Source organism: Candida margitis, assembly GCF_024628925.1.
Source record: "Candida margitis strain CBS 14175 chromosome Unknown scaffold21, whole genome shotgun sequence".
Lineage (NCBI taxonomy): Eukaryota > Fungi > Ascomycota > Pichiomycetes > Serinales > Debaryomycetaceae > Lodderomyces > Lodderomyces margitis.
This window is the reverse complement of record NW_026261892.1, coordinates 64,920-91,122: the sequence shown is the minus strand read 5'-3', so window position 1 is coordinate 91,122 and position 26,203 is coordinate 64,920. Positions and strand designations below refer to the sequence as shown.

General features: G+C 38.6%; 13 protein-coding genes across 13 annotated transcripts; 5 read left to right on the top strand and 8 right to left on the bottom strand. All coding sequences in view use genetic code 12, as the record gives it.

The window, feature by feature from the left end:
- Window positions 1-2: 2 nt before the first annotated feature.
- On the top strand, window positions 3-2,240 carry CANMA_004550 (F-box/WD repeat-containing protein; the record flags this gene model as incomplete). The annotated part of the gene is made up of 1 exon (XM_051816838.1): window positions 3-2,240. The coding sequence occupies one exon, from the start codon at window positions 3-5 to the stop codon at window positions 2,238-2,240; it is 2,238 nt and encodes a 745-aa protein (XP_051669857.1).
- Window positions 2,241-2,517: 277 nt separating this feature from the next.
- On the bottom strand, window positions 2,518-4,965 carry CANMA_004549 (CBM21 domain-containing protein; the record flags this gene model as incomplete). The annotated part of the gene is made up of 1 exon (XM_051816837.1): window positions 2,518-4,965. One exon carries the CDS (start codon window positions 4,963-4,965, stop codon window positions 2,518-2,520), a length of 2,448 nt encoding a protein of 815 aa, XP_051669856.1.
- Window positions 4,966-7,591: 2,626 nt separating this feature from the next.
- CANMA_004548 (PPM2) lies at window positions 7,592-9,784 on the bottom strand (the record flags this gene model as incomplete). The annotated part of the gene is made up of 1 exon (XM_051816836.1): window positions 7,592-9,784. One exon carries the CDS (start codon window positions 9,782-9,784, stop codon window positions 7,592-7,594), a length of 2,193 nt encoding a protein of 730 aa, XP_051669855.1.
- Window positions 9,785-10,190: 406 nt separating this feature from the next.
- Window positions 10,191-11,075, bottom strand: CANMA_004547 (RRP40; the record flags this gene model as incomplete). The annotated part of the gene is made up of 1 exon (XM_051816835.1): window positions 10,191-11,075. One exon carries the CDS (start codon window positions 11,073-11,075, stop codon window positions 10,191-10,193), a length of 885 nt encoding a protein of 294 aa, XP_051669854.1.
- Window positions 11,076-11,269: 194 nt separating this feature from the next.
- CANMA_004546 (Zn(II)2Cys6 transcription factor domain-containing protein) lies at window positions 11,270-13,447 on the bottom strand (the record flags this gene model as incomplete). Its single annotated transcript, XM_051816834.1, has 1 exon — window positions 11,270-13,447. The coding sequence occupies one exon, from the start codon at window positions 13,445-13,447 to the stop codon at window positions 11,270-11,272; it is 2,178 nt and encodes a 725-aa protein (XP_051669853.1).
- Window positions 13,448-14,408: 961 nt separating this feature from the next.
- On the bottom strand, window positions 14,409-16,199 carry CANMA_004545 (HORMA domain-containing protein; the record flags this gene model as incomplete). Its single annotated transcript, XM_051816833.1, has 1 exon — window positions 14,409-16,199. One exon carries the CDS (start codon window positions 16,197-16,199, stop codon window positions 14,409-14,411), a length of 1,791 nt encoding a protein of 596 aa, XP_051669852.1.
- Window positions 16,200-16,329: 130 nt separating this feature from the next.
- On the bottom strand, window positions 16,330-17,709 carry CANMA_004544 (FMO1; the record flags this gene model as incomplete). Its single annotated transcript, XM_051816832.1, has 1 exon — window positions 16,330-17,709. The coding sequence occupies one exon, from the start codon at window positions 17,707-17,709 to the stop codon at window positions 16,330-16,332; it is 1,380 nt and encodes a 459-aa protein (XP_051669851.1).
- A 328-nt stretch (window positions 17,710-18,037) lies between these two features.
- Window positions 18,038-20,110, top strand: CANMA_004543 (Zn(II)2Cys6 transcription factor; the record flags this gene model as incomplete). Its single annotated transcript, XM_051816831.1, has 1 exon — window positions 18,038-20,110. One exon carries the CDS (start codon window positions 18,038-18,040, stop codon window positions 20,108-20,110), a length of 2,073 nt encoding a protein of 690 aa, XP_051669850.1.
- Window positions 20,111-20,332: 222 nt separating this feature from the next.
- Window positions 20,333-22,216, top strand: CANMA_004542 (AIM9; the record flags this gene model as incomplete). The annotated part of the gene is made up of 1 exon (XM_051816829.1): window positions 20,333-22,216. The coding sequence occupies one exon, from the start codon at window positions 20,333-20,335 to the stop codon at window positions 22,214-22,216; it is 1,884 nt and encodes a 627-aa protein (XP_051669849.1).
- Window positions 22,217-22,289: 73 nt separating this feature from the next.
- On the bottom strand, window positions 22,290-22,781 carry CANMA_004541 (trafficking protein particle complex subunit 2; the record flags this gene model as incomplete). The annotated part of the gene is made up of 1 exon (XM_051816828.1): window positions 22,290-22,781. The coding sequence occupies one exon, from the start codon at window positions 22,779-22,781 to the stop codon at window positions 22,290-22,292; it is 492 nt and encodes a 163-aa protein (XP_051669848.1).
- A 386-nt stretch (window positions 22,782-23,167) lies between these two features.
- On the top strand, window positions 23,168-24,475 carry CANMA_004540 (CTA9; the record flags this gene model as incomplete). The annotated part of the gene is made up of 1 exon (XM_051816827.1): window positions 23,168-24,475. One exon carries the CDS (start codon window positions 23,168-23,170, stop codon window positions 24,473-24,475), a length of 1,308 nt encoding a protein of 435 aa, XP_051669847.1.
- Window positions 24,476-24,539: 64 nt separating this feature from the next.
- HBR1 (nucleoside-triphosphatase) lies at window positions 24,540-25,415 on the bottom strand (the record flags this gene model as incomplete). Its single annotated transcript, XM_051816826.1, has 1 exon — window positions 24,540-25,415. One exon carries the CDS (start codon window positions 25,413-25,415, stop codon window positions 24,540-24,542), a length of 876 nt encoding a protein of 291 aa, XP_051669846.1.
- Window positions 25,416-25,603: 188 nt separating this feature from the next.
- Window positions 25,604-26,200, top strand: CANMA_004538 (CCR4-NOT core subunit; the record flags this gene model as incomplete). The annotated part of the gene is made up of 1 exon (XM_051816825.1): window positions 25,604-26,200. One exon carries the CDS (start codon window positions 25,604-25,606, stop codon window positions 26,198-26,200), a length of 597 nt encoding a protein of 198 aa, XP_051669845.1.
- Between the last annotated feature and the right edge of the window lie 3 nt (window positions 26,201-26,203).

The window sequence follows — 26,203 nt, the reverse complement described above, 5'->3', positions numbered from 1 at the left end:
CTATGAACTTGCAAAACAACTGTGCATCTGACGAGCAGGCCTCTCCTTATGCCACTACAAGCAACTTCAACAATATCATCAACTCTACTGCATCATCACATGAAGATGCAGAGTTATGGCCAGGGTCACATTCACACTCACACTCACACTCACACTCACACTCACACCCACACCCACACCCACACCCACACCCACACCCACATTCACACTCACATACTACTTCAAGACATACCACACCTGCCTTGTCTAGACAAGGATCGCCATCGATACTACCGCCTCACTCGTCTATTAAATCAACCATAGTGACAGACCTGGCATCAAATGATTTGAGAACGCAAGCTCTAGCACCACCTTCGCCTCCGTTGAATTCAAGTTCAAATTCGCCTGTTTCCATACCAAATCAGGATGTATCTGTAGTGACACCATTCTTGGTGAAGCACATCAGTGACCAGAGTCTAATACCAAAAGACAACTTCCACAAGTATTGCTATCGTCACAATCCTGATATAACGTGCAACAAACAAACAGATGAAGTTAAAATGAAAAAATTGCAAGAAAAATTGGAAGACCTCCCTAATAGAGACCAAGAAGCAATCAGTCATGTCTGGTCTATCTTCAGTGCAGCACCAGAACATCATCGAAAGTTGATCTTACAAGGCATATTAACCCAATGTTGTTTCCCACAATTGTCATTTGTCTCGCAAGAAGTGGCATCTTTGATCAAGATTGATTTTATTTCCACTTTGCCACAGGAAATTGCTTTAAGGATTCTTTGCTATTTGGATTGCAATAGTCTTTGCAATGCTGCACAAGTATCACGCAAATGGAAGACTTTAGCTGATGATGATCGTGTTTGGCATCACATGTGTGAACAACATATTGATCGCAAATGCCCCAATTGTGGATGGGGACTTCCTTTGATGCATATGAAACGTGCAAGAGATATGATGGAGGAAGAAATTAAACCAATTAGACGAAATGAGGAAGCTACACTGGAGACAACCAGTTCCTCAGAACACGGAGTAACTTTACTGCAACAATCCAATGATGAACCTAATCGTAAAAAGCAAAAACCCGATCAAAAGCCATCCACTTCACCAGTGCTTAAGAAACGACCTTGGAAATCTGTCTACTCTGAGAGATTCAAATTGGAGAAAAATTGGCGTAAAGGAGTATACAAGATGAAATCTTTTACGGGCCACAAGGATGGCGTCACTTGCTTACAATTCAATCGAAAGTACTTAATGACTGGCTCATACGATGCAACAATCAAGATTTGGAAAATTGAAACTGGTGAATGTGTCAAAACACTAACAGGTCACACCAAAGGGGTACGGTCATTAGTATTTGATAATCAGAAACTAATCACTGGTGGATTAGATTCAACAATCAAAGTATGGAACTATCACACAGGCCAATGCATTGCCACGTATCGAGGACACGACGATGCCGTTGTTTCGGTTGATTTTTCAAACAAGTCGATAGTTTCAGGGTCAGCTGATAATACAGTACGTGTATGGCACGTTGATTCAAGAACATGCTATACATTGCGCGGTCATACTGATTGGGTCAATTGCGTTAAGATCCATCCGGGCTCAAATACCATTTTCAGTGCTAGTGATGATACAACTATACGAATGTGGGATATGAATACTAATCAATGTCTCAAGATTTTTGGCGGAATGGAAAACAATGGTCATATAGGACAAGTGCAATGTGTTGTTCCTTTAACTTATAAGGATGAATTAATTGAAGATACGAGTGAAGGTGAAAGTGAGCATGAACCAAGCGCAAGAGACGGACCATACTTGCAGCCACAAGCACAACTGCAATCAGTATCATCACCATTGCAAACCCAACTGGCTCCGTCACCACCAGCTTCACAATCAGCAACAACAAATTCCATCCCAGTACGAAACTTGGTTCCAGCAACAAACTCATTCCCCACCCACATCCTCACATCATCTCTTGACAACACCATAAAACTCTGGGACGTGGCCACCGGTAAATGTATCCGTACCCAGTTCGGCCATATCGAAGGTGTATGGTCAATTGCTGCCGACACCTTCCGTATCATTAGTGGTGCTCATGATCGCATGATAAAAGTGTGGGATTTACAAAATGGGAAATGCTTACATACGTTTGGCAATGCTGCTAGTGTGTCTTGTGTTGCTTTGAGTGATTCAAAATTTGTGTCGGGGTTGGAGAATGGTGAAGTCAAGATGTACTGTTTTGATTAAGTAGAGAGGGAATACTAGAGTGTATCATTTTTAGTTTAGAGTGTTGTTATTTGTATTTATTGTTAACATAACATTTTGTTTCATGATTAGTTGTAGATGTTGTTGTCTCTTGGCGTTATATACGATTGTAGTTAAGAAGTACCCTTGTGTAGCTTATATTCATTCTACAATACCCGAAACTTAAGCCCAGGAATTTTCAAAAATTTATGCAAATACGAACACCTATTTATTTCCTTACTCTTGAAGCAGAGCGAAATCAATTACACCCCAGTTCGAGTCAAACCTCACTTCCATTGCTTCCACTGCCGATATCATTGTCGATACCATCACCATTGACACTAACATTGCCATTCTCGCTATTGGCATTGCTTGAACTACCACTTGCAGATCCAGATCCAGATCCAGATCCACCGCTTGCACTTGCACTTGCACTTGCATTTGCAGAATCAGATTTAAAAAAGCAATAGGAATCAAGTATCTCCTTGTACGACTTACTCTTCAAGTCACTATTGAATGCATTTGATCTACCTGTAGATAAATTCCCCTTGGTTTGGGCATTCGAATTCGAATTTAAATTGAATTGATTAGTGATGAATTTCGACTTATATTTCGGGGTCGTTGTAGTCACGGTGTCAAGTGCATCGAGGTCAAGATCAAGTTGAAGGTTTTTGGCTTTAGGGACGCCATTGTTGTTTCCACCCTTGTTACTAACGTTGTTATTATTGCTGTCGTTGGTACTGCCGGTGGACATGGCAGTTGACTCGGTAGAAGCAGGAATCGATGAAGAACCTCTATTATTGTTTATACCTTGCAGTTTGATTTGGGCATCTCCGGTATTCTTCAACAACTCCTCGATATTTTCTTTTAATGTGGAACTACTACTATTAGCATCAACTGTGATGGTAGTATCATCGTCATCATCCTGATCATCTTGCAAATCTGCCCCTTCGTCGTTGTTTCTAGATTCATATACCCCAGGATTGTTGTAACTAATTCCAGAATCAGATCCAACTCGTTTAAGATAGCTGCTAGAATATCTTGGCTTTTTCGCATGGTCCTGTAATTTTGAATCTTTATTTTCCAAATTATAAAAATGATGCTTTTGTTGTGGTGCTTGTTGTGGTTGTTGACGATGGAATATTCTCGATTTAACCAATTTCACCAAATAATTTTGAAATCTATTATTATCCCAATACTCATGCCCTTGAGTACAGTACTTGATACAAAATTGGTATCTTCTTTCCTTTTGGTAATCACCCAAACTTGAACCTCTAAAAACATCACCATTGTTGCTACCGCTACTACTGTCTTCACTCAATGAATCAGTAGATGCAGTTTTCGACATTTTAAACGTATTGAATAAATTCTCAAGGGGTATCTTGAAAACAAAACGATCATAGTTGTTCTTTTCCAAAACATCGGCTTTCTCAGCAGTGTAAGTGGTGGGAATCTCAATAATTGTCATCCAATTATCAACTGAGTAGCGCACCGTCAAATACTTCTCAAAGGCTAGATTCTTTACAGCAATATGACCAAACAAGTATTTCTTATCAGCAGAGATAAACAACCGCTCAAGAAACACGGGTGTTTCTGCTTCAATTCTTTTCAAGTATGATAACGGAGCAAAATTTAGCAATTGCAAATCCCATTTAATTTCTGAGGAGGAGGATGCTGATGGTGGTTTTGGGTATTTTGTATCACCCAAGCTAAAATTGTGGAAATCGCTATTGTGTCTGCTGTGGGCACCGCCACCTCTAGAACTGATTCTTTTTACATCATCATCAACATCATCGTCGTCACGGTAGGTGTATCCATAGCTGAAACCTTTTCCAAATGTATTGTAGTCATCATCGTCATCGTCGTCGTCATCATCATCGTAATCCTCATCATCCGAGGAGTATTCTTGCGCACCAAATTTTGGTGAATTGCTTGCTGATATAGTTTTTGGTGTATCCTTCTTTTTGAAATAACGGACGTCTGAATTGCCAAAATGGACTTTGAAAGTTGGGGTTGTTGGTAATGATTTTGATCTTGATATTGATTTAAGTGACGATTTGTGATTAAAATAGTCTGGTGGAGCGAAATGATCATTCTTATCTTCCAAAGGTGGAGATGCAGGAAGTAGAGGGCTTGCAGTTGGTGATTTATCCATCAGTGAAGTACCAGAAGACGAAGAAGATGTTGATGAAATTGAATTTGTGTTGGGAGGTTGTGGCTGTTGTTGCTGTGGTGGTGGTCTTTGTGAGGGAAAAGAAGACAAGGTCTTGTTGAATATGCTATTTTCCCTTGTTCTATCATTTGATTGAGTGAAGAAATTCTCTGATCTTGATGGTTTATGCATAAAGCTCATGGAAAGTGGTGTTGGTGACGCAGGTGAAGCTTCTGAACTGCCATTGGGTGATGTTGATTCGTATGTAAAAGATCGACGTCGATCTCGGGGAGTAGACTCATTTGAAGAGCTCGGAGTTTGTGATAGTGCAGTGGGAAGGGTGCATGTGTCTGTATCTCTTATTGACATTGAACTTGATGTTGATGTTAATGTTGATGCTGATGCTGATGCTGATGCTGATGAAGGTGTTGATGAAGGTGCAGTTGTGGATGCTAATGCAGATACAGGGGGGGAATGTGTTGCCGGTGGTGTATGGTTGCTACTATCGGTAGTATTAGTACTGTCACTGAAATGATTCTGATCTCTTCTTGCAAATGAAGATTCAAATGTTGCCATTCCCCTCTTGCCTTAGAAAACACTCCTTTTGTAGCTGTACCCTCCTGTAATTGGTGTAATTTTTTTGAATTTTATTTTTTTGGGGAGGTTTAAATTAAAATTAAAATTAAAATAAATTCTCTGTTTGCTAAGACAAACGCGTGAAGGATTAAAATTATAAAAATTGTGGTTAAATCGGAAGATAATGATGAGGTGACTAGGGGTAATAATAACACTAGTAGGTTATAAGTGATATGATATTGTTGATATTGCTGTTTTTGCTGTTGAAGAAGACAGGTGTAGATGATATATGGCGGTATATATATACTAATGCTGTATGATATGTTATATATGTTATATACATCATATACGTTATATATGATATGATGTATATGATTAAATGACTGATGGGTATTACACAAAATAGATATTGTGTATTATTAAATAAAAAAGTATTTGTGTATGTGTAAAAGGGTAGTGTACCCTGTGATAATAATTTGGTTCTCCCTATTTTGTCCTCCAAGAGATTTCCACTGTGCTCTAGGAGTTAAAGTAAAGTACACAAGACATTTACTCTCTATGTTATATTTACGTCTGTATGTTCCAAACCTACATCAATCTATGCACACAAACTAATCTCCAAACTTTAGACCACTTCTATGTTTCAGCTTTACTTCCTTTTCTACATCTACTTACCTGTACTCAATCTTATATGTGTGTAAGTTTCATGATTTTTTAAGGTTTATTATAAGGGGGTAATATATACTCACTCACTCACTCACATTCACACACGCACACACACTGAAGAAAAAGACCCAACAAAAAAAAGTTTTAAACAGCATCAACGAACCAACCCACCCGACGAATATAGAAACCCCAAAACCTTAATCGTATCCGGAGCGGTGGTTGGCGGTGCCGCTAATAGGTTGTAAAGTAGCACCAGAAGTATCAGAGATATGTTGCAATAGCAATAGTGTTCACAAAAGAGGAGTAAATTTCTAGCAATTGTGTCTAGTGCGTACCCCAGTTGGTAGTAGGGTAAGGGTTGATGAATCTTCATCCTTCTCTAGAAAAAGGGGACGGATGGGTGTGTATTATCGACATTACGAGTACCTCTACTCATATTCATCCGTAAATAGATTGTACCTAGAACATCATCATCTTTAAACTCTGTTAATTAAAGTTTAACCATAACGAACTCAAACAACATTTCTGCAAAGTGAGAGACTAATTATTAAAACGATTGAACAAAGGGCAGTCAAGCTTTGGGGTATTTTGATTATGTGGCTACTCATTTGGTGGTAACTGTAACAAAATATTATTCTTTGATGGTCTGATTATTATTAATGCAAAAAGTAGGCATTATTATACATGTTAGTAAAACATTCAAAATCCCCACACCCTCGCACGTATAGTTCCTTGGAAACGAAAGTAAAAATGAAAGATCTAGAACATCACCATTGTAATGAACGTATCCTACAAACATTCCGTTCTTCTAGCTTAAACCACAACACCTCTTCCCATCCCCGCACACACACACACACACTACTTCTGCATAACATGCACAAGATGCATCTGCATTAATATACAAACCACCATACCCCTTTTTCATATCTTTTCACCCAATTATGTGTCATAGAATAAGGGAGATACTATTTTTCGCAAAATCAGTCCTCATCCTTCAATGAGAGAGAGCCTAAGTTCTTCTCTTGAATACGTACTTGATTCCTTATTCTCTATATACAGATATCAAATTTAATCAGCTGTTTTTTTTCTTTTATATCAGGCATTGCATATTGTAGTTATTGCGTCGTCTTCCTGTATAACTCCATAGCTTGGCTTAGCTCTTTCTGCTTATGACTCTTTCAGTTTTGTGTTTGTGTTGCGTATCACAATTTCGTAAAAAAATAAAAAAAAAACACCGGAAATAACAGGGATTACCGTTCCGGCTTTAATTCTGTTCACTTCACATCACTTTAAGCACGTTATATTTACCCTTAACAGAGGGGGAAAAGGTAAAAAAATCAATCAGTTTTGAAAATAGGATGCTACTGGGCAAAGCTGAAAGAATAACAACTACCAAAATTTACAGCAAATGTCAGAAAACAAAGACAGGGGATCAGAACTAAAATAAAGCTTCGGAGATTACAGAAATTACCGAGCCGAAATCGCAAAAAGAAAATTTTACAAAAACAAATGAAACAATAAAAACCAACAACCGGAATTGAGCAACTAAACCGAGCATACGCAGATCTTTCCCTTTACCTTTACCCCTATATCTCAATACCAGATCGAAACCATCTGGTTTTCGGTTAAGAAACCCTATTTATAACCGGGACACCCACAGGACAGAGGCTAGACATCATCTCTTTTTAATTGCATTACGTATGTGTTTGCAGTTTCTTCTCTTTTTTTTCTTTTTCCTTTGATCAGAGTTGCGCTTTTTTCTCCAGATGGAGTCAAACGCATTATTGAAGTTTTACGACATTGTGTGTCTTGTGTCAATAATGTCAAAGAGTATATTTTTCGCAATCATCAGAGATGCATTTACTTGCATCTTTTAAGGTTATTTTGTAGCACCTACCGTATATGTTCTTTTATGTAACTTTTGCTTAATTCGTTCAAATTTCTAATAAACTCCACTACTCTAGTATTCTAACTTGTATACACAATTATAACAACTACCAAATGAATAACAAACAGCACCACCACCAATAATCAAGCTCAAGTGCTGATTCATTGAAACAAGGCCAAAACCAATAAATATCGGTGGATAACGTAAACTTACTGCTGAAGATATTTCAACACTGTTAAACGTCAATGTATCCAATTGCAACGTGACAATGTTGGTCATCCTAGTCAAAATGGTTTCTGATGATACACCACCAACAATTAATAACTTGTTGCTGTGGTTGTTGCTGATGAGTTGTGCTTGACTGCCAATTCGGGCAAACATAAAATGTTGCAACACAACTTCAAGTTTGATTTGATTGGTATCATAATCAATAACAAATTTATAAAGTCGATCATTAACACTAGGTAAATGACATTGGTTAAATCCACCATAAATGTATCCCTCATCATTCTTGTGATAAACGATAGTTGAACTGTATAAATTGTCAATATAATCACCTCGTGCTTGAAGTGGTTGGATTTGGTTTGTTGCCACATTGTATAGTATAAATGGGTCACCATTTGATGTTTCTAATAACCCACCAAATATAAGAATTTCTTTATCGTTTATAGCCACTGCAGAATGCCTAGATCTTGGTTCATCCAAGTGACCAATTTTGAGCCAATTCTGGCGGTCATTTTTATAAATATCATCTTTAACATCACCCGGTCTGGTTCTGCCACCAGTAAGGATTAAACTATCACTAACAGTGGTCAAACAGTGACACATGCGAGGCGGTGGAACATTATCATCCCCTGATTCACCCGAAAATTGTCTTCTAATTTCACCTGTATCATAGTCCACTTCAATGGTTTCATTGGTTCTTGTTTGTTTCAACCCACCTTGTACATAAACTTTATCATTTAACCGAGCACATGCAGGGAACTTTACTTGCAACATATCAACTTTATCATCAAACCGTTCATCAATACTTAATTTCACTTCGTCGTCGACGGCAAACTGCGCCTTCCCTTCACCATCATCTACTTGAAAATCAGGTTGCAATTTTTCATCATAAACCAATTGCTTAACGTCATTAGTGGCATGAAGAACAATATAATGCTGACAAAACAAAATAAACTCCTCCCATTCATCAAACTCCTCCACTTGCATCATTTGATGCTTGATTTCATCATCTTCAATCAACGACTGCCAATTTTCAAAAAGGTTCCTCACTTCACTAAAGTTGTAATACTGTTGAAACCGTTGCAATTGTTGCAGTTTAGTGGGATACAGTTCAACACACTGTATGGGGCTTCTCAAATGGGCAAAATGGTACAACATCTTTGTGGCAAATGAATTGCTTGCACCATCAGGCATGATTTGTTCCAAGATGATAAAGTTGGAATTGCACGTTTTGGATGATATTTCAATCACGGGATTAGCAAATTCTGGTTTCATGTAAGCTAAAGAAACTTCAGCTATGAACACATTCATTTCGTACTCCGACTCTGATGCATCTTTAGTGAGCAAATAATGATCAACTATATCTTGGTATTGCTTTAAATTTTTCAAATCACATCCAATCAATCGATAGTTGGCCGTATTCAACTTGCATAATGGATCGTCACGGTCAACTTCGGTGCCAATCAATTGCTTAATCTCATCCGAGGCTTTAATCAATAAATACTTCTCCTCAACCAAGTCAGGATAGTCAACATCAATAAAATTGACCTCTATGTCATCAGCACCCCAAAGTAAACCTTTATTCCTCATACTCATCATCTGAAACGGCAATGGATCAAACCCACATCCTAAATTAATCACATTAACAACTCTCCTCTTCTTCTTCTTCTTCTCCATTTTCATCTCATCATTCTCATTCCCCACGAGACCTTCTACTTCGCCGCTACACCATTGACTACCAATAATTCTATAAAGAGTTTGGCGTATACTCTCCATACGGATCCAGTACCCACGATTAATCGCTGGTGACCGTCGATCCTTTTTCAGCGATGGAACAAAATGACTAAACCATGATCCTAGTTCGGGTTGGATTTGCGGAAAATATAACTTTTCGACACTGCGTTTAGATACAATTGATGAATTGTTGGTTCCTTGCACTTGTTGATCGTCATATTGTTTTCGTCGTTGATCCTTTTCTTTTCGTTTATGCGTTTGTGTGGATTGCTTTCCAGACGGGTTAAGATTTGTTTCTAGTGCCATTTTCTTGACGTTGTGTAGGACAAAGCTTGGTTGTGCTAGTCTGATTTCTGTTTTTACATTGTTGCAGATGGGCATCTCAAAAGTAAAAAGCCTTACACAAAAAAGAAATTTCGTACCTCGAGACTTCAATTGACTCTACTGAGAACTCTATCGAGGTATTTGTTGAGACAACTCCTCCTCCCAGTCCCGTTCTAGATTCCAAAAAAACACTCTACTTAAGTTATCCAGTCAAAATTAGGTTTCCAGTGCTAAGTGACATTGATGTATATCGCTATACCTTGCTATAAATTGTAAAAGCTGACCAGAAGCGGAAAACGGATCCTCTAAACAGCATCCTATGCAACATACATTAGTTCTTCTTTGCCATTTGTTTCTTGATGCGACCGTAGTAGCACCCTAATTACAATCACTTATTCTTAAACGAGCTGTGTAAATGCTCCTTAAATTTATCCGGTGAACTCGTTTGGCATCGTCTCAAATATTCAACCGCCGACAACGTATCTTTGAGATTCTTCAAATTTCTACTTTTGAAACTTTCTGCATCATCTTCTTCATCCCCACCATCATTCCTATTCCTCCTTGAAACATCGCCATCACCATCGCCATCGTTAGTCCCATTTCCTCCACTGTTCTGCTGCTGCTGCTGTTGTTGTCCTTGCTCCGTTTGTAAACCTTCGCCACACTTCAACCAAATTCTCCCATTTATCCCCACTGCAACTTCAAATTGGACGCGAGTGGCTAGTAGCTCCAACACCGGCAGTTTAGAATTGTACAACAACTCACGAGCAAAATTCATTGACACATCAAACACATACCCGGAATCATCCAAAACGCCAAACCCTCCTGATTCTCGATTGTTCGACGCATCAAAACACTCCAACTCAGTTTCAAACGTAGAGTCATTATCATCATTGACAATTCTTGCATATACAACTTGGCCGTTGCGTAAATTGGGTCGATTTTTGCGGCTGGCATTGGGGAAAGCCATAAATGATAACAACACCGATGATGAATAATCTTGCAATGATACTTTGTAATAGTCTCCAATGGAACCTGTCACTGTTCCAATCACAAAATCGTTGTTGTGAGGAAGGTACCGTTTAGTATTAGATTCGATATATACAAGCTGGGAATTTTGTTGCTGGTTCTTTGTAATGTGTAGGATACCTGATGTTGATGGGATGAGGTTTTGCGATTTGGGGTCCTTGTAAATACCTGGACCTACTTTGGTCTTGGTTGACGAAGGAGGATCTATGGGAAGATTGTCCCCCGGTACTATTATTGATGACATTGTGTTTTTGAAAAAGGAGTAAAGTTGCAGTTGTGGACGTAGGGCAATAGTGATGCCTCTTTAAAGATTTTTCCTCTTAAGAAAATTGTTTTGTGAACGCTACCAAAAAGTTCCACTATTTAACAGTTTTTTACCTTTTACTCTTTATCTTCACGAACTGAAAATTTATGCTATTAAGTTTTCCTCTAGATTAACTACCAATTCCTACTTGCTTCATCTAATATCGTAATTCTATCTTCATAATGATCACGAATATCCTTCGCACTTAAAACTTCACGACTAACTTCACTCTCGTCGTCAAATGATCGATAATCCTTAAGCAACAACATACTCTCGTAATCAAATTGCAAGATTGATGTCTCATCAAAGATATTCAACGTTTCAATGTTTCTAGCGTACAAGTTTTTCACTAAAGGGTCATCTTCACGAGTGAAGCTGATGTAATTGTTGACAGCGTTCGATGGATCAACTGATTTGTCTCTAATTGGATAATGCTCCGGTCGTATTAATGTTGTATTGAAACTCTTGATAGCCACTTCGGTGGCATTGGATAGTTTCCTACTCTTCAGCCTATTATTAATCAATGTAGCATTATCGTAGTAATTTGACCACTTGATATTGTTGTGATAAAAGACAAACCGTCTCTTAAAGAAAGCATATAACCGAGATGCATAGATGATGTGACGTTGCAACAACTCATCGATTTTATGACTGAAGAAGGACCTAGTGTACGGGTTATATTTCGATACCGTCAATGTTTCCTTATCGCTGTAACATTGACTTACTGGAAGTATGAAACTCAAACTGAAAAGATACTTGCATGAGGGGAACACCGCATCCAAGGCAGCAGCAATTGCACTGTAATAGGTGTATAATGTAGTTGATAAATCTTTCAAAAACACTGACTCGTCATAAAACGACGAACTAATCTTTGGTTTATACACCAAAGCTTCTGGTGGGCACATTGCATGCCAGGTCAGCAACACATCATAAATTGCATCAATGGGGTACACTGAAAGACTGCTTTCATCACGCAAGGCAAAAATTATGTTCAAAACTTTATCCTTGAGGAATTTCATCAAGGATGAATATTGTGCTTTCAAAGTCTCAAATTCGGCCCGAATCGATGAATCAACCTTGACTTTGAACAAAACCTCAGGCGTGAAGATGAATTCAAGACTTCTCAAATTGGATTCGATTTCAAATAAAAATTGTGGATTGTATGATGGGACATTGGCACTTATTACATTATACTGCAAATTCTTCTTCAACAATGAAACAACCGACAACTTTTTACTTGGTATCGTCTCTTGCAACCGAGAATAAGTGTTGTATGCAAGTAATGGTAACTTCATAGTATTAAAATGCGTCTTGACGCCTTGCTTCAGAATGATTGAATTAAAAGTTAAAAAGTTACCAGTATAAGCTGCCAACTCTAAATCACCACCAGCGCTATTGTAATTATAGTTTACACATTTTGTTTGTTGGATTTTGGCCACTTTTGATTCCAACATCTGGCAGCATTTGTTGAAAGATTCCCTTACACGGTTTTCAAGACGCCCAATTAGCTTCTTATCAGTTTCCGCTCTCGATGACGGTGGTTTGTTCTTTAAATGATTCAAAAGTATAGCTTCACCAATGCACTGCACTGCCAAACTTAACCCCTGATCAGACATCTTGTCCATAAACAAGTCACTCATATAATCAAACAACGTGTTTTTACCAATAAACAAGTGGAGACTATAGTCAGAAACAACTTTTGTTGTGGTCACGGCATGGGCTGAGTCAACGCGTTTAAATGCCCTCGGGTTCACGACTTTAAATGTGATTCGGTGCTCAAAGCCGTTAGGTAAAATGTTTCTCTTTGACAGTTGAGTTGGCGAGCCAGTGGTGTAATCATCACTATCAAAGTCGTTCATAACCTTGAATTCATTGGTAAAGTCTTGCATCGAAAGATTATTGTATTGCAATGGTGGGTAAGTAATTGAGGGTATAAGGACAGGCAAATCGGCTAGTTCAAACTTAAAGTCCAAAACACTGCTGCTCAAAGAGTTGACAACTTTCATCTTCTTACCTCCTGCAGGTTCAAAAGGTTCATTTCTTGACGTAGTTAGGATATTTGTTGCTGGTAATCGATAGTTTGAATTTAATAGTTTGTTTTGACTATTTCTCAATGAGTGAGTCAATTTAATCTTTTCAATTTCGTCCAGTGGTAAAGACAAATATGAGCATGTATCTTTCTTTCCTTTCAAACAGTTTTTACACAGTGGCAAGCTCTCATCACATCTAATCTTTTTCCGCTTGCAGTTCAAACAGCCCAATTTAGAATTCGTATGTCTCTTTCTCTTTATTGTTGCAGGTGATTCTGTCATATTTCAAAACACTCACAAGAAAATGGCTATGAATGAGGTTAAGTCAACGTCTATAGTAGAGAGCGGGAAGGAAGTGGTGTTTGTGTGTGTGTTGCAGTGTGTTTGTCTTTGACGTCTAAAATTTTTCTTTCCCAAGGACAGAGTTTTTTTATTTCCAAAACCAACAAAACAAAAAAAATTTACCCAATTAATCATCAATTACGATTTTCTAAAATTAAACGAGAGAGTTAAAGGAAAAAATAAAAAAAGAAATTTATTTTATTTTTCTTTGTCTTTTCTGTAGGTTGTCAATTTTCCGATAGGTTGAAATAATGTATAAATAGAAAAAACCACCAATTGGAACACCAAGATTAGTCAAAATAGTATATGCTACATTAGTAAGTGGTGTTATTATTTACCTGTTCCTCACAAGGGGGGTAAGAATGGGGATACTTCGTAAAGATTCTCTTTGTAATGCATACTCTATTGCTCCAAAACATGGGTTTAGATTACGCATACGAAGCACTAATTTTACTCCTCATTCGTAATACTTGCCAATTTGAACAACAGAAAAGAATCCTTGGGTAGTGCAAACTGGCAAAACCAAAAGCAGAAAGAAAAGAGAATTCATTTTAGAAAAAAGAGGCGAGAACAAAAAATTAATAATGATTAGAACTAAGGAACCGAAAAGCGCAAAACTCCAAGCCGCCTAGAGGGTTCTTTAGAAGAATCTAGAGTTGTTGCACTATACCCACATAGAGCAAATATACATTCTTTACGAAGCAACCCTTCTCACTAAAATGTTCACTACGCTTTTTGTCAATGCATTTTGTGTATTTATTAAACACCCATCTGGCACGCGCAATGGCGCAACCTAATATATCACAAAAGTTTACCAATCAGAACTATTAGCTCCGATTATTCTACAAACCACTTAATTGGATGATTTTTTACACACAAATTAAACGCACAACCCGACTACTTAAGCCTTGTTGATACTGACCTTTCTTTTCTTCCGCACCTCTTGCAGCTGTTGTTGAACCTTTCTTTTCAGCAATGATGGTACTGATATTACCTCCTCTGTTCTCACTGGCAATGGCTCTTGCGACAAAATTACCATCGAATCGGCAAATGACAAGTCCTTTATTTGCTTTGTGGTTTCTGCTATAGTATTACCAGGTTTTTCTTGTGCTGTGTATCCAAGAGACGACGCATCGAGATCAATTTCGTCCTTGCTTTCATCGGCAGTTTCCTCATCAACAATACGAGGAATTTTATATCCACCATATTTCTTAACCACTCCTGTGGATGCCTGAGAATCTGGTATCACAGTACGTACAATTCTGGCACTAAACTGAGTTTCTCTTTGTAAACATCTAGCTTTAAACTTTTTCAAATTGAGTTTGACAAAGTTGACTCTAGGTAATTGTATATTAGGGAAATACAAATCAACCACTGATTCATCGTATGACAAATACGGGAACCTTTCACGCATAACAGGAACAAATATAACAAAATAGCGCCTATTCTTCACCATGGGAGTACCATAATTATCAATTATCCCTTCAACTATAGGAGCAAACTCACCCGATCCGATATGATAATTGACAGTACCGGATTCAAATTGGCCTTCCTTAGTTACAACGAGGACATTTTCTTGAAACAAATTGTTAAGCACACGTCTAAGGATATCACCATCGTTCAAAGTCAAATTTGTCAACGCCAACAACAGATTAGTGCTAGGAAACTCGTGAAGACAAAGATAATCCCACAAAAGCCTAATTTTTTGCAACACAAGGAGATCTTTATCTATTTCTGACCCAAACATACATTTGATGCAAGTAAGTGGCCTCTTTAATGGTTTGCTATAGCCATACTCAACGACATTGAGTTTAGTATCACATTTTTGACAAGTTGGGGAAATATGTGACAAATACTGTGTAGGTGCAGCTGTTTCATTCTTGCTCGTTTCCAAAAAGCTATCCAAGTGTAAAGAAGAAGCTGGAACATCACCAATGATGGAGTCATTGGAATTGTTGAAAAATTCAAAGGGGTCAATATCGGTGGAGTTCACTCCGTCTTTATCTGCAATCAAAATGCTCAATTTGACCTGGTTATTACCTGTATTAACAGAGCCTAGATCGTTTACTCCAGTTTCTTTGTTGACTTTAATTGTGGTTGGAGGTAAGTCTGTGGCATCTTCAAAGTGAGGCGGTTGGTAATCTGGAGGACACAGATCATTAAAGAGCAACTTTATCAAAACTGACTTTTTCCGAGGTAACACATCAAATGTCTGTGTTAAGACAATTAACCTTTTGATCATTCCTTGTATTTGGCTAATAATTTGGTCATAGTCAAGCATCTCAATCTCTGTCTCCATATTGTTGATTGAGAACAGTACTTGGTTCGTCAAGTAATCAATCCCAAACAAGTAGTTTTCGCATACGGTGAACCCACAATCATTTGGTAACTGAATTGCAAACAGAACGGCTTTCAAATATTCCTTTTCAATTGAATCCTTAATACCTTCATCAACACATTTGATAATCAGGTCAGCAAAATTAGTAACCCCACGTCTTAACCTCTTTGTTCGGATGTAATTAGAGTCGGGTCTAGGGTATCTCTCGTTATAATACTTGGTGTCGATATAGTTGTTTTCTTCAAATACATCGCGCAAAAACGTCACGCAATAGATGGAGACACTTATCAATTCGTGAATTAACAATTGCGATTGCTGATTGTTAACACTCTGTTTGAGTAGCTGAGCTTGCATGGCGGAGAGTAGTTTAAACGTGTGGGTCAAATGTTGGTTGTAAAAATGATTAGAGAAAAAATAAAGACCACACCAAAAAAGTGTTGCAAAAGTGATCAGCCGCATGTATTTCAAAAGCAATTAACCCTATTTAATGAAGCAATTCAAAATCCTTCCCCTCAGATCTCAATTTCTTAACATGCTCAACAAGTTGTTGTAACCTTTTGCCCTTTAGTTCTGCGGATTTCAGACGCTCATGTGCCAAGTTTTCATCCCAAATCGGTGCAATTAACCCTGGGCTTCTCAATGCTTGTTTATCAATCAACTCTTGCAAATGTCGATAATACTCTACGTCTTGTGGGTACCCATAAACGTGGAACTTGGATCCACATCCCTTCTCTGCTAAATCTTTTTCGTACGATTTTTGTCTCTCTTCTTGATTTGGAAGCTCGTACCTTCCACTATAGTATCTGGCAATCAAGGCCGATTGTGATTCTGATAAAGGCATAGGAGTAACATTCTTCAATAACGCAACAAATGTAAGTGATGGATCATAAACATTGAATACTTGTTTGAACACGTCGTATACTTGAGATCCATCTTTTTCTACGCCGTTCTTGCGCAAGAATGGCATGCTGTAGAAATAACCAGTACAAAAAATAACAACGTCGATGTTGCTGTACTTCTCGCCAGTTGTTGTAACAGCGGACCTATCTTTACACTCGTATTTCTCAATCAAGCTAATATAATCAATCAAGTCACTTTGAAACCCAATGTTATCCAAATCCCTCACCGAGACATAAACCTTTTCCGCCACAGTGCTGATTTGGGTCGAAATATCCACACCACTAGCCCCATTGCCAATAACCAACACTCTTTTGCCCCTGTAGGTGTTTGGTGATTCAAAATACTTTGAATGAAGAATGGAATGGGGGATATTCTCGTTCCATTCAGACAATCCAGCAACATCGGGAATAAACGGACTGTTAAAATGACCATTAGCGATAATTGCAGCATCATACTCCAAACAAGACACCCCATTGTCGCCATTTTCCACCTCAACTTCCCATATTTTTCCTACCTTTTCCACTCGAATCACATTGGAGTTTACCCGAATATTTACCTTTTCTTGTGGCATGGTTTCGACGTATTCTTTGATATATCGTAACACCTTCTGTCTTTCTGGGAAAGTGAATGTCCCAGTGGGGAAAGGGACATTACCGTACAGCATCAACCAGTGACTAATATTTGTTTCCATGAATTTGTAAATTGCTGAAAAATACAAGTCTGACGCATTGGCGTTCTTCTCGGCAGTCTCACCTGCGAATGGATCTGTACTCGGAACATGAGGGTGAATCAAAGACTTGTCACCATTGTGGTACCATAAACCGCCGAAATGATCTCTCCTTTCAAAAACATCGATTGCTGCAAACTCAACAGGTTCCAAAGCAAGCGCTTTAGCGGCAGCAAGACCAGCCGGACCTCCACCAATTATGGCAACTCTATTGAAGAGTGGTTGTATTTTAGTCATTTGTGAAGACTTCTCTATGTGTCTGCGTGTGTGTCTGTGTGTGTGGTGAATGATTTCAAATGATTGTTCTTCTTTCAAAGGAAAAGATGATAATTAGATATATCAGTCTTTTCCCGTATCGTAAAACGTTGTGGCGCCATATCTAATCCGACCCGTAGCGGCATAAACTGAAAAAAAAAAGCTTTTGCAAAGAAAATAAAGCTTTGGGGCAAAGACAAATCACAAAAACCAAAAAACTTTCAAAACTTGCCAGCTTAAGAATCCACCTTCGATTGTAAGAGGACAATTAGCGAAACAAAAGAACAACTACAAACTTGACTGCTTCGTCATGCTGTCACCAGACCCATCCGTGACAAAATTCAGAGTAAAAAAATTTCCAGTAACTGATGGAAATGGCAACAACTTCAATCATCATCAAATCGAGCAAATTAGCCATGAGCCAGTAGCTAAAGTGACTAGCTGCTTGAGGTGCAGGAAACTAAAGAAAAAATGCAACAAAGCTAAGCCAGAGTGCTCAAATTGTGACAAGGCAGGAGAAGAGTGTCAATATGTGCCCCGGAAACAACGAGTGACGAAGAAGGACAAGTTGAAGAATAAGCAAGAAGGACCAACAACCCCACATGATATATTAAACCCAAAAAGTCCAAACATATCTCATGGCCTTGAAAACTTGAGTCCTGCAATTCTGGATAGTCTGTCGTACCTTACACAACAACTGGACCAAATGCAAAATCCGCCAGCCAGATTATTCCATCCCCAACTACAGACAAACTACAACATGTCTTATGCGAGTATAGAGCCTAACCATTCTGATTTGAGATCCATGACCCCAAGTAGCGGACAGCAACAGGAACAGCCACAAAAAGACGATCCATCAGAAAGCCACAACAACGAGCTTGAATCGTTTTCATCACTCTCAACTCCTCCTGTGACCCTAAATCCCATCGACGCTCGAGCTCCAAGTTTTGACGCTTATCCAAAACAAATTTCCAAAGTCTTGTACGGTGCAGTTGGTATCAAGACAAATTCAAATGTTAGCATCATACCACCCATAATTGATAAAGTTTTGCTAACACGAATAATGAATGCATTCTTTATGCACACGTACAGGATATGCCCGGTGATAAACAAGAATGAATTTCTCGTCAAATTCAATCAAATGTTTCAGGGCGATAGTGACTGTGTGTCATTGGAAGAGTTCCAGGACCAATATGAATTATATATGGTGTTGGCGATTGGAGGCACCCATTTGGAAAGATCGGGAATTATCGGGAGGGAGAAACGGATTTCTGAATACTTTGTCTCCATGGCATTGTCTAGCGTACACAATAACATTTCCAAAAATGATATAGTTAGCATGAAGAATCTAATGCTATTGGCATTGTACTCATTTTTCAACCCGGCCGAATTTATTGCGTGGGAAATTGCTGGAAAGTTGGCTAGAATGGCCATACACTTGGGATTGAACCAGGCGGTTTCCAAGCAAGAAGCGGAACGGATGACGACACGAGAAATCGAAATGAGAACGAGACTTTTGTGGTCTGTTTACACAATTGACCGATTGACCTCGGTAACGTTGGGTAGACCAGTGGCTCTCCATGATGATGATATCAATGTCCCGTTTCCGCAGATACTAGATGACGATGAATTAGATGACATTACCACTTATCGACTAGTCATTCACTTGAGACAAATTGAAGGACAAATTTTGCGAAGAGTTCATTCGGTTAACGTGCATAAGCATTTCCAAAACAAGGGTCAGCCCGAAGAAGCCTTGCGCGAGCAGGTTTTGCAAGAACTACGCGATGAAATTGAGGAGTGGCATAGTAATGCAAATGAGTTGGAGCATACGACAACCAGGCCCAAACAATCACTAGCCTTTAGGGCGCTGATACCGTGGTTCACTGCTAGGTACAACCATTTGCTTATCCTTCTTTACCGCCCTTCATACTTGAACCCACAACCGCTGCAGGACAAGCTAGACACCTTGGGTAAAGCGTGCTTGCAGACCTTGTCATCAACGTACAAGCTATTCAAGTCCAAGTCACTCCCGTTGAATTGGACCACATTGTACCGGTTTCTTATGGTGTGTACTACAATCTTGTATTGTCTATGCAAATGGGCCATCGATCTAATGGAATCAAAAACGGAGATATGCTATTGCATAGAAATATTTCAAGCATTTGGAAGTGACTGGGTTGTAGCAAAGAAATGTGCCGAGGTATTCAAAAAGATTGAAAACAAATTGTTGGAAATCACCTTGACTGACGGCCATACTAGTGACATGGATAATTTGTCAAAAGAACTCCTAGGAGCATCAAGCTCTTACCACGAAATATTAAACGTCCATTCAGTAGATCTATGCATTGATAGCCAGTACATGTATGGATTTGAAAGCTAGTATGCAAAATGAACTTAAAGTTAGATAGATAGATATTGTGTACATGTTTAATGTAATACTATGTAAGACTAAAAGTGTGAAATGTTGCAAAGGGTCGCAAAACTCATCTGTTCACGTGACTCACTTTCAATTTTTCTAGATGATTTTTTTTTTGATACAGTTTTGCCATTCCGATTTTCAACTCTCTTCCCTTTCCATTAGATTAAAACTATTTCTTACAACATGTTATCTAGAATTGCAAGAAATAGTTTGAGAGGAGTGCCCATTTCCAGAAATTCTGCAGGCATTGCAAGAATTACCGCAGTATCGAGAAAATACGCTAGTACTACTTCCAATGACAATGGAGCCACCGAAGTATTCACAAAGTTGTCTGACTCAAAAGATCCTAAAAGGACGCCCTTTTTTCAGTATAGTTGGGGTTCATGGTTGAAGAATGACAAGTTAATGAAATTGCAACGTGAGACAGTATTTTCAATTGAAGGGTTGACGTCGTTTCTCAATGATTTAAATAAAGTCAGAGTGGGTTCTAAGGAACTAACTGCACCAAAGGAGAACAAAGGAGCATTTTTGTTGCAAAATAACTTGACAGATGAGCTAATTGGTTCTAAATCTGATAAACTTGTTGTCAATTCCATTGCTTCCATTCATGAAGGAAAACACCATAGAATATACAAGGTAACGTTATCAACCGGTAAAGAATTGGTATTGAGAATCCCTTACAAGATAGATTCAAAGGCAGCAATCGCTTCCAGAATCAAGAGTGAAGTGGCCACTTTAGACTTTTTAAATTTGAAGTTGAATTTAAGCGTCCCCAAAGTTATCTCGTATGGAGTGGATACTGAGAATGAGGTGGGCTCTCCATTCATTTTACAAGAATTCATTGAAGGTGATTTGTTGATGAAAAAGTGGCATCCGTTAGACCCTGATTCTAAGGAGACTGATGAGAAATTGAAACAAGTAATTGAACCAATTGCTAAGTTTCAAGACGATATTCTCAACATCAAATTCAATAAATTTGGTTCGTTGTACTTTTACAATGATGTTGCACCTACATTACAAGCTGAAGAACCATACAACGGCGAGGAGGACGAAAAGTTGTTAATGAGATGGAGAATTGGTCCAAGTGTTGAGAGGCAATTTTCCAAGGGTAAAAACAAGTTGTCGCAAAAGACAATCGATCAATATAATGGACCCTGGGATGCTTCCAATCTGTTACAGGTGATGGAATCAGTTGCTGATATTGAGTTGGAAAACGCCAAGAACAAACTTGCAATTGTCGATGCCGATGCTGGTGACGTATCAGACAAACAGCTTTTGAAGGATCAAATAAAGACTTTTGAACATTTGAAAACAATAACTCCAAAGTTATTGAACCCTCACTCAAAATCTATAAAAAATGTTGAACAGTTATTCGAACCAAAATTGTTTGTCCCTGACTTGGACCCACTAAATGTGATTGAATCTAAAAAGGGCAATTACTTTATCGATTTCGAGAGTTCCACAATCAAGCCATTCATCTTGACAAGTTATCCAAACTTTGTCTCCTATCATGGAGCTAAAGTGTACAACTTAGAGGAAGATATTCCAGGATTTGCCGAGATGGAGCCAGCAGAAAAGCAGCAATATGAGTTTATGTACTACAAAACAAGAAATGAAAGACTTTGGGAAGTTGAGTTGAACAAAAACAGGCATGATTTGATTGCCGTTGCATCTCCACACTTGAAAGTCTTGAAATCGCCATACCTACAAGCCCTTGACTTGAAAACGCCAAAGGATTACCTCTATGTTGAAGGTTCTATTATCCAATTGCAAGCCATGTGGGATGCCTATGTTGCAAACGAAATTGTCAACCAGGACCAAAAAGACCCAGAATTTCCAATCAAGTATGATGAGGAATTTTTGGATAAACATCAACTGGATTTGAGTGATTATCAGATGGAGACAGTCTCTAGTCCATTCAGTGCTACTGGTGGCTGGATCCCTCAAGATATGTTTGAAACTTTGAAAAAACAGGGCATCATTGTTGAAACCAGTAATGGCGATTACAAAATCGAAACTGAGAAGGTATTGCAAAATCCTCCAGAAGGTGCAGAAAAGGCAGAATAGTCTAACTTTTACCAATTTGATTTATATTTGAGATCTACATACTACACCAGTCGAAATTGATCTATACTCTTGTTTATAAATACTTTTTAGCTAGTAGCTTCACCTTGTAATCAAATTCTGGAGCAAGTATTGCATCATTTACATTATAGAATGGATTCATCAACACCTTTACATAAAGCTCATTGACATCTTGGAAAAACTGCCGTATGCTATTATCATCCTTGTTTGAGTCGTAGCAAAGGACAAACTTGATGCTTCCTTGGGTCAAATATGCACTAATATTAATCCCGTAAAACTGATCAATCTTGCCTAAATTCAACACCTGTGTTGACCACATTTGTTCTTCTATTATGTCGAGGCTTGCATTTGCTATAAACGGTAGCAATTCTTTCGTGGATGTGGTAAATTGTGATTTTCCGGGAAGTTGTTGTGACGTGCCTGGAATGACCGACGTTTGAGATGCAGGCGAAACGATAGAAGATGGCGCATTTTTGAAGGACGAAAACTCAGCTTCGTATAAGGGGTTATCACGAGTTCCAATCATAGCAAAATAGTAGGATGACATGGCTGATTGTATGTTGCCCAACAGCTGTGTGTGTGTGCTCAGTAGGAATGTTTGACGTTTGAAAGATACAGTTTTGACTCTGATCTATTGCGGCATGGAGGTTTTCCCAAAGAGACGAATAAAAAAAAGAAAAACTTCACAAAGTGTAGCGCCAGAATCCGAAAAGTAAACAAAAGGGCAACAATAGGCCACGATTTTAAAGAAGATCAATATCAGATTAGACAAAGTACGGTGGTTGCAATCAGTTGATTAACTCCACACAGCATATTACTGGACTAATATTACCCTCCTACGCTCAAGTTTGTTTTAGTTGCACCTGTGTATTCTACCAGGCATCCAAATAGTCACAAAAAGATATTACCCCCAAGACTTTCAAGTCATCAATAATGAACTTGAACAAAACAATCAATCGTCGGCCACTGGAGCTTGGTGCTCGTGGATTAACCCGTTCCGCAGTTTCGGGTAATGATCAAATAAAACCAAATTTTATCCACTCGTCAGATATACCAAGGAAAGTTGCATATTTAATCCATTCCATATCAAAATCGAAACATAAACGAATCTCAGAGGAATGCAGCAGCAATCGCTGTGTTGAAATATCAGTTAATATTGAACTAAATGCGCTAGTACGTCGAGGCTCATCTAACCTTCTTGCATTGTTACAGAGGAACATGATTTCAGTGGTTCAGCTAGGTGGTGACTCAAATGCTTTGTTGAGACAAAGCTACCTTTACGATATTATCACTAATCAGAAACGAACCAAAATTCATCCAGATGCACTTCTGACAAAAGATGTATTCGTTGTCAGCTTTAAATTAATTATTTCCAATTTTGATTCCCCGGAATCTTTCATATTAGAAGAAGATGAAAACTTTCACCTACTACAGTCTTGCGACCAAAGAGGTGAATTGGTGGCTGAGATTAAGCAGTACATAAAGGAAACATATACGTTGTTAAAGAATCAAGGCAAAAGCAGACCAAAGAATGATGGTATGCATTCCCACTCCGACGTCAGTGATTCGACTTTAGAATGCAGTGAGGACGATGCGTTGTATTTAGCAGATGAAAATGAAGGAGGTATCATCGAGCCATTGGTTTCCAATGAGACATTAACTGACGAATTCCGAAGAAGGTTTAGTGAGATTAGTGACGAAGAGAAGGGATTGAAATTTAAACACACTTTTCTTGATAATATAGATAATTTAAGACACAACGATGATGACAAGCAGTTGAATGGAGACGAACAGCAAGTTTTGTTCCAAGGCAATGCATTGGACGAGGCTATTAGGTTTTCACCTTTGACGCCAGAAAATCACATACACCTCGATGACTTGGTTGAAGTTTCGTACGAGGAATCTGACAACGAGTATACCAATGACTTTCAAGTGCACAGGTTTTCATCCTCGTCGCCAAAGAAAGAGTTTTGTGATGATGACGAAATAATGAAGTTTTCGCGCAAGTCATCTTTCCAATCGCCGACTAAAAGGAGGGCGGTATCGCGCATGTCTTCAAGTCATTCAGTGTCGATGATCAATACTGACGACAAATATGGATTGCAATTTGCGTATAACTCGGATTCTGCTGCTGTTCCATCGTACATAAAGCAAAACAAGAAGTTCAAGTTCATCAAAGTTGGCAAGGTGCAAAAATTTGTCAATTTGTTTGAAGAACAGAATCAAACTGTCAAGAAATGAAAATTGATTTAGAGTTTCAAATAGTCGGTTACTGATATCTATTGAAAGAATACATATTGTATGTTTACTCCGACACATCCTCTTGGTGCTCATCGTACTCATTCGTTTCCTCGTCTTCTTCATTAAGTACATCCACATCATTTTGCTCTTTTTGCTCAAGATCGAACTTCTGCTGGTCGGTAAGACCTTCTTCCACAGTAGCGGGGTCTTCCGACTCGTGGTAACTAGCAAGAGCATCATCTGAATCTTCCTCCTCGTCTGGAACATACAGACCTTCATCTTCTCCACTGGTTACCAACTCGCCATCCTCATTATCTTCCTCGTCATCATCGCTGTCGTTAACCGCACCATCCGCGGCTTGCAATTCGTTTGTAACTCCCCTTGGATGGTCTTTGATCCAATTTTCAACCCAGGCGCTAATTCTATCCACATTTTCATCCAAGTCCTCAGCTTTATCACTTCTCAATTCAATAACAATCTCAGGTATATAGCTCTCCTTTGCCTCTGTTAAGATGACCTCCATTATCTCACAGTCCAAATTCTCCTGTATTTTGTTATCCTTGTAATTCCTCTTTGTCAATCTCTCGTGCAACTTCGAATTATCTGTTCGTAAAACAACAACTAGGTCAATCAACCGTTCAGGAAATATCTCACAACAATGCCAATCTACGATAGCACCACCTTTTTCCAACTCTGGTTCCAATTCATCCAACAATTTATCCTCGTCAACAACATGGGTATCTAGGTCCTTATCGTAAGACTCAAGGCATTCACGTTCTTTTGCAAAGGCACTGACATCGAAATGCTTGAACTTTATCGTTGTCTCTTTGGCGAATCCTCGATTTAGCTGGTCGACTAGTGATTGCGAATGTGATGACTTACCGCATCCTGGGGTACCGGTAATGATAATATTGGGAATGTTTCTTCTAGACTCTGGCATTGTTTCAAGCTGTGTATCAATGACAAGGAAAAAGAAGAGTATATGTTGCCTTGCTGCTTTGCGATGGTTAAAGCAATTTTGACATCTGGAGAGGAAGAACAAAAATGAAAAAAAAAAAAATTTAATTCCGTGTTAAGTCTTTGATTATCACCCACTTCATCAACATCACAACATACAACAGAGTCAATATGGTAAATACGGGTGCAAGTATTGGATCTAGTCAAGCAACAACGCTACCGACAAACACAGAGGCTAATGATTTAGCCAAATATGGTCTACAAGGCTTATCCTCGTTGGTAAGAATGGAGCAGTCGGATTTTACGAGTTTTGCAATTGGTCAAGACATCAGCAAGTGTGGATTGGACCTATCACCCAATGTCAACATTTTAAAGAATCTTGCAAGCCCGTGGCTGGAAACTTCTCGAAGTGAAGTCGAACCACATTTTCAAATACCGTTACATCTACAAAATTCTCAGTTGAAGAACCATCAAATAGACCCCTCAACATGTGATTCTAAGATCCAAAACTTCACCGATGAAACTTTGTTTTACATATTTTATATGAAACCGAGGGACACTTTGCAAGAGTATGCTGCTAGGGAATTGGTTGCTCGAAATTGGCGATACCATAAAGATATTCAAGTCTGGCTAACAAAGGATAGCAACGTGGAGCCAGTGTTGATTGGCCAGGATGTAGAGAAGGGGGTTTACATTTTCTTTGACCCCCATAATTGGGAAAAGATTAGAAAAGACTTTGTATTACATTATAGTTCGGTACAAGCTTGAAAA